The sequence below is a fragment of the Hibiscus syriacus genome, unplaced genomic scaffold (genome assembly GCF_006381635.1).
Source record: "Hibiscus syriacus cultivar Baekdansim isolate YM2019G1 unplaced genomic scaffold, ASM638163v2 tig00111409_pilon, whole genome shotgun sequence".
NCBI classification, from domain to species: domain Eukaryota; kingdom Viridiplantae; phylum Streptophyta; class Magnoliopsida; order Malvales; family Malvaceae; genus Hibiscus; species Hibiscus syriacus.
Genome location: NW_024063086.1, coordinates 2,836,224 through 2,843,421, shown reverse-complemented (window position 1 = coordinate 2,843,421; position 7,198 = coordinate 2,836,224). Strand labels below are relative to the sequence as shown.

Sequence of the window (7,198 nt, the reverse complement as noted above, 5' to 3'; positions counted from 1 at the left end):
GGAGGCTTAAGATTCGAACCGATCTACACAACCAGTATTCATTGTTGTCCTTGCTGTTTTTCAAGGAACCCACTGTAAGTATTCGCATCTCTTCCTCCCGATTTCAGTTTTTCATACTTGGATCGCTGGTGAGACCGTCGAGTTTTGTTTCCGCTGCACCATGGGGTGCGCTGACGGTCCCAACAATTATCTTAAAATAGCTTTCATTGAACACAAAAAGGGTTTTTCATACATCCAAAGGATCATTACATATAAGGGATAACTTTCCCTCCTAATTTCTCTATCTCCTTAAAAAGCCAAGTTAATTTCCATTTATGCTCCAGAATCATATCATAATCCTGCTTCAGTTCCATTGTAAAACCAGCTAAATCCACCAGCTTGTGGGGTACCTTGCTTGCTTGGGCAGTAGCTTTCTTCATGTCATCTTCTTTTTCTTGAATCTTACTAGTCATTTCCTGAATTTGTAGATAATGTCTCTCATTTTCTTTTATTAGAGAACCTTTATGTTTGAAAGGTTCTTGTACCAGATCTCCGTAATCATCCACCATTTTCATCAATATGTGGTTTTGAGCTCTAGTGGATTTTAATTCAGCATTAATCTCACATTGATAGATCAGGTATGAAGTTTCCATGTGGCCTATATCCTTCTTAAATATCTAGTTTTCAGCTTGACATTTTTCCAAATTGGTAATGGTTGCATTGTATATTTCTTCAGCAATTTGAAAGTCATAGGAGAATTTCTTTTCTTGATCCTCATGTTTCTTTTTCCAATAACCAGCATCACTCTTCAATTTAATGATTTCTGTCATCCATTCTTTAGGGGTATTTCCAAGTCCAACATTTTTAAAAGTTTGATTGACTTTTCGAAAATCATCAAACATGGCTTCAACCTCTATGCTCAGTTTCTTGTTTTCGTCTTTCCAAAAACAGACTTGAGCTTCATAAAAATTCTCTCCCTTGTGACTACTTCTATTGATGCTCTTACCATAAAATGCTTTCGGTACTAGTCTAACAGGATTTTTATGTGCATACCCCTCCATTATTTTAAAAGCTTCCTCGAGATATCTTTCTTTGGCTGCTTCACAGTTTACTTGATCATGAAACCTTTTGTCCATAATGACCCTCCAAAAATAATCCGATCCAAGTCAACTTCATTGTATAAGAGAAAGAGATACATGTTCTCGCCTAAATATGTGATCGATATACATTCTATGGGGTGCCAATTGTTTGCCAAGGTAGTTGCACTGTTTGAAAATTGATTTACCTAATAGTGAGGAATCTGCCAACAAAATAATGATCAAAAGAGATTTGTGATGGGCTATCCGATTGGCCAATGATTAGAACTTCCTCTTTCTCCTCCCCTCATTTGAGTTCCTCCAACTCCTCCTCCAAATCCCCTACGAGAAGAGGCTGTCAACAAAAATAGAAAAACTAGCAGAACTAGAGACTGAGAATAAACTCAGAAGACGTGCCAGCCCAATGCTACGAGCATCGGGAATCAAAAGGGATCTTCGAAAAGTTGATCATTATGAGTGTTACGACGAATTTGATTGGGAAATCCAGTGGCAAAAAGAAGAAGATTCATTAGCTCGTTATTTAGTCCGAATTAATGAGATGACGAAATCCATAAAAATAATTCAACAGACCCTGGAAGGAATTCGGGGGGTCCCTACGAGAATTTAGAAATCTGATGCTTTGATCGAGAAAGGGATCCAAAATAAAATGATTTTGAATATCGATTCATTAGTAAAAAACCTTCTCCCACATTTGAATTACTGAGACAAGAGCTTTATGCGAGAATGGAAGCCCCAAAGGGAGAATTATGAATTTTTCTTATAGGGGATCAAAGCGGTTTTCCTTGGAGATGGAAAATTTGCCCGCCGGGTTTTATCAATTTGCAAATTCTTCCTCAGTTAGTTAAAAGAATGAATGTGCCAGGCACGACAGAGGAAACCCTAGCACAGAGAAAACCGTAGCACATAGGAGAGTTTTGCACACCAATGGTTTTACCCCCTCCATCTAATATCATATTTATTTAATTTTTAAAATCATATTATTTATTTATTTGAAATAATATTATTTTTAAATTATCTATTAAAATAAAATATAACAAGACTAGATGCATTAAGATTATGGTTTTTATCTCTACCAATTATTATTTGATATGCTATCACTAAAAGATTTTCACAAATGTCAAATGTCAAATAATTGAAACATTTAAATTATGTAAAATGTCAAATATGAATGACATAATATTAAAATTATGTCAAATGTTTAACTTGAACCATAAAAAAAAACTGAAACATTTATTAACATTTAAATCTTACGAATGACTTTTTACCATATAATTTTTATGGGTTTATTTTAAGGTATCAACTTGCTCATTTGTTAATATTGCAATAACTGTATAGATTCATAATTTATATTCTAACATATACTTTCTATGATCTTACAAACAAATTATCAATTTATCATATATTTTATTTTAATTAACAGTATGTCATGTTTAATAATATGGATTCAACATAAAAATTAATAATTCAAACACAATTAAAATATATAAATATTTTAAAATATATCATAAAAATTATTAAAATATTGAAATTTAAAGGTATAAAATTCTTTAAACACAATTATGAGATGATATAATACATAATACAAATAAAATAAAGAATTCACCAATGGGGTTGGTTCAACTGGTAAACAACTTAATTAGTGGAGGAACATCATGGTAGAGTTTGGGGGGCAATTTAAAATTTTAAAAAATTTAGAGGTTTAAATTAAAATTTTTGAAAATTTTGAAGGGTCTAGATTACATTTTTTTCAAAAAAACTGAGGTCTAACCTAAGTTTTTGAAATTGTGAGAGGCTTAATGAGAATTTTTAAAAATTATGGAGGGGTTTAATTAAGAATTTTCAAAAAATCTAAAGATTAATATGAATTTTTAAAAAATTTTGGGGGCCAAATAAAATATTTTAAAATTTTTGAAGGCCTAAATTATAATTTTTCAAATTTTGAGGGGTCGTGGGCCCACTAGCCACCATTGTGTTCGCCATTGAGCTTGATATCACTTAAGTACATTTCGAGTTCGAGTTCTTATATATGCAAAAAATCTCTGCTGGAAGACTCGTCTATCAAAATTAATTGTGCGACACGACTATATTCGAATTAATCAAAGCAAAACCCTAGAACCGAGAACCAAGAAGGCAACCAAAAAATAAATAAAATAATGAATTCATGATCACATATTTTCTATCACCAAAAGTTTGGCAGTAAATGTAAAGCTTTATGATTTTGCATATTTACATAAATTTTCTTTGACATTTGTGTTTGGCTTCTAAGGCCTGCTAATTGAACTATATGCAAAAATACCCGAAACTGAAAATAAAAATAAAAAAATAAAATATTAGATGAAAATGTCTTTAATGTTTATAAGATTCCAAAATTGGCAATATTTTATTGAGACCTGACTAAGCCAAGGAGAAGCACCCAAGTTATTGAAACAAATGAAAATGGGACAACCAATGCCTACCAGATTCCATCATTTTTCTTTGTTTTTAACAAATAATTGTGTCGATGATTCAATATACAATTTTAATTAATCAAAACAATGAAAAAATTGTTGAAAAGTTGAACTCATCAAGTGACTTCAGTGGTAAAAGGGAATGTTATTTTTTCAAGATATCTTAAGTTTAAGCAGTTACGTCTGTGGTGTGTACATTTGTTGTCAATTAATTAAAAGAGTTCTGAGCAGATAATACCTTATAATCCTGACGAGAAAATAGATGAATTTAAAATGATGGTTTAATGTCGAACAAAATTCTCATTCACAATGTGGGAGAGGTAATATTCTTAAAAAAAAAATAGGTTTAATTATTTTCAGGTGCCTTTTAATTTTGGAATTAGACAATATTTTAAGTCTTGTTGGTTCAAGAATTATGTGAATTAGATCGTAACATCACATTTTTAATATAATATTCATTATTTTTCCTTTGTTTTATTATAATGTATTTTTGTTTTTTCTTGTTTCTTTTACTTTTAATAATTCTACCTTTATGACATGTATTCTTATGCCTTTAAGCTACGTTTTCGATTGTTTGGTCGTTATTTTTGTTTTTCCTTTTTTCATGGTTGAATTTGACATTGCCACAACTGATCAAGATGACACTTATTTGTTATCATGTTGATATTCCCCGCTTTGAACCTTCAGATTGAATTTCGATACACAATTTGCGTTCGTGGATAGTATTTCCACGTCGCACTATTCTGGTTTGCAGTTTGTCGGTGATATTTCAATAGTTTCATCCTTTTTTGGTTCATTCACCAATGCATACAGATCTATTCGTATTTACTTTTTGTTCGAGTTTATTTGGTTAGGTTTTTAATTTTTTCTTTGTATGGTCCTTGAGTGATCTTAAGTAGTTAGTTTTTGTGTTTAGAAAAATGTCCTTATTACGCGTTTAGTTTATGATTTTGGTTGAAATCTTTCATTGTAATTTGAATATTTTTTTCTTAATAAAATTAGTGGCTTTTTATAAAAAAAAATGTTAGCGCTGAAAAAATATTTTATATTTTTTTTGAAAATTTTATTCAACAATAATTATTGATTGAATGATAAAGAATTTTATAAAATTAAACACATTTTTAGTTGAATAGTTTTAATTGTTTTATTTAAGGACTATATAAAAGTATGAAACGAAAAATATGTCATTGCAATAAGCGATAAAGCAATATTTAGCAATTGAACTTGACAACCTTTTAAAACTGGTCCCTAAATTTTATTTTGGTTCATATTAGTCTTTAAACGCAATAATTTACTCAACTTAGTCCCCAAATTTTATTCTTCATCCATATTAATCCATGAACTTGATAAATTACTCAATAATAAGGGATTTGAACCCTTTACCTTCTAGTGCCTCATCCCACTAGACTAACTAGTTGTTAGTAATATAATGTTTCATTAACACATATAGAAATAAGATTCTCACCGATTTTGATAAAAGTATCATACGAAAAATCTTAATACGTTTAATTATATTTACTATAATGCCCCCCACTTGAGAGTTGAGAGAATATCCTGCAAAAAGAAAACAAAAACTAACATTTCAAAATTGCTTCTTGGGGATAACGAAAATCTCTCTATAAAACCAACATAAGCATATGTCTAAAGTATAATACATAGAGAAGTAATTAAACAGTAGAAAATGGGAAATCCTCATATTCTAGCGATACCATATCCAGCACAAGGCCATGTGATCCCTCTAATGGAGCTCTCTCACAGGTTGGTCGACCATGGATTCAGTATCACATTTGTCAACACAGATTTCAATCACAAGAGAGTAAGGGATTCATTTGGCGACAGGGTCGAAGACGAGTGCTCAATTCGTCTGGTTTCGATTCCCGACGGCATGGAACCCGGGGAGGATCGGAACCACTTAGGGAAGTTAACCGACGGAATCACTAACGTGATGCCACCGGAGCTTCGGAAACTCCTGAAGAAGATTAATGGAGTCGGAGATGATAAGATCAGTTATGTTATAGCTGATGTGAACATGGGATGGGCACTTGATATTGCTGCAGAGTTTGAAATACCTGGAGTTGCTTTCTGGCCTGCCTCCGCCTTTCTTTTGGCCTTGCTTTTTAGCACCGACAAGTTGCTTGATGATCAAGTTATTGACGAACATGGTAAATAACAATCAAGTTTACAAGTTTGGGGTTGAATTATAAGATAAGATTAACCGATATTATTTGAAATTTGATTTGCAGGAACGCCAATCAATGGAAAAAATATGATTCAGCTGTGCCCAAACACACCTGCAATGCACCCGAAGAACTTTCTGTGGGTCTGTCTTGGTGATTTAACCACACAAAAGAAAATATTCGAGTTCGCCAGAAGAAACAACAAAGCTGTTGAAAATGTAGAGTGGCTAATCTGCAACACAACTTTCGACCTTGAGCCTGGAGCATTTAGCTTAATCCCTGAGATCCTACCTATCGGTCCACTTTTAGCAAACAACCAACATGAACCCTTGACGGGGAGTTTCTGGCCTGAAGACGAAACATGTTTGAAATGGCTCGACCAACAGCGACCAGGATCAGTCATATATGTGGCATTTGGTAGCTTCACAGTTTTTGATCCAATCCAGTTCCAAGAACTGGCTCTCGGCCTGGAACATTTAAACAGGCCATTTCTATGGGTTGTTAGACCAGATATGACTGAAGGGACTCGATGTGAGGAACTTTACCCTAAAGGGTTCAAAGCAAGAGTCGGCAGTCGAGGGAAAATGGTGGGTTGGGCACCCCAACGAGCCGTCCTGGCTCATCCATCCATTGCTTGCTTCATCAGCCATTGTGGCTGGAATTCAACTGTTGAAGGGCTAAGCAATCGGGTCCCTTTCCTTTGCTGGCCATATTTTGCAGATCAGTTCATTAATGAAACCTACATTTGTGAGATTTGGAAGATTGGGTTGAGTTTTAAAAGAGATGAAAGAGAGATTATTACCAGAGAAGAGATTAAGAGTAAGATTGAGCAATTGGTGAATGATGAAAGTTTCAAAGAAAAAGCTCTTAAACTAAAGGGATTGGTGATGAATAGTGTTGACGAAAATGGTAGCTCCAACAGGATCTTCAAGAACTTCATTGAATGGATGAAATCATAGACATGTTTTCACCTTAATTTATGCACTGTTTTTTTTTATGCTTTTTCAATGAATTACGACAAAGTGTTCTGGGTGATAAAGAAATTATTGTTATTCCTTGAGGTCCTAGGTTTGAGCACAAAAAATGCCAGAGATGTAAACAATCAATATCAAATGGTTGAGAGTTATATTTTAACAGATATTTTATTATACTTATCCCAAATTAATTAAAAAAATGCTTTTTCAATAAATAAATGCAAGTATCAATTAAGGGTATGTTTGTTTCTATTTGTTTCATTGTAAATTGGTTTTCATAAAAACATTTTTTTTAATTTTTCAGTATTTGATTGATAGAAAACAAATGATTAATGTAATTAATTTTATGCTTCAATGCACAAAAATCAATTAGATCTCATTGAAAATTTACTACATTCAATCACTAAGATAGCTATTTCTCCTATTTCTTTATATCTCCCAAACCAAATACTCAAATCACCTACTGAATAGCCAATGAACATAAAAAATCATCAATCTACTTCTAGCCAAAACATAATTAGCTC

General features: G+C 32.7%; 1 protein-coding gene across 1 annotated transcript; it reads left to right on the top strand.

Moving 5' to 3' along the window:
* Positions 1-5,098: 5,098 nt before the first annotated feature.
* Positions 5,099-6,659, top strand: LOC120162887 (UDP-glycosyltransferase 83A1-like). Its single transcript, XM_039172951.1, has 2 exons — positions 5,099-5,685; positions 5,767-6,659. Exons 1-2 carry the CDS (start codon positions 5,205-5,207, stop codon positions 6,657-6,659), a joined length of 1,374 nt encoding a protein of 457 aa, XP_039028882.1. The 5' UTR covers positions 5,099-5,204.
* Positions 6,660-7,198: the final 539 nt, after the last annotated feature.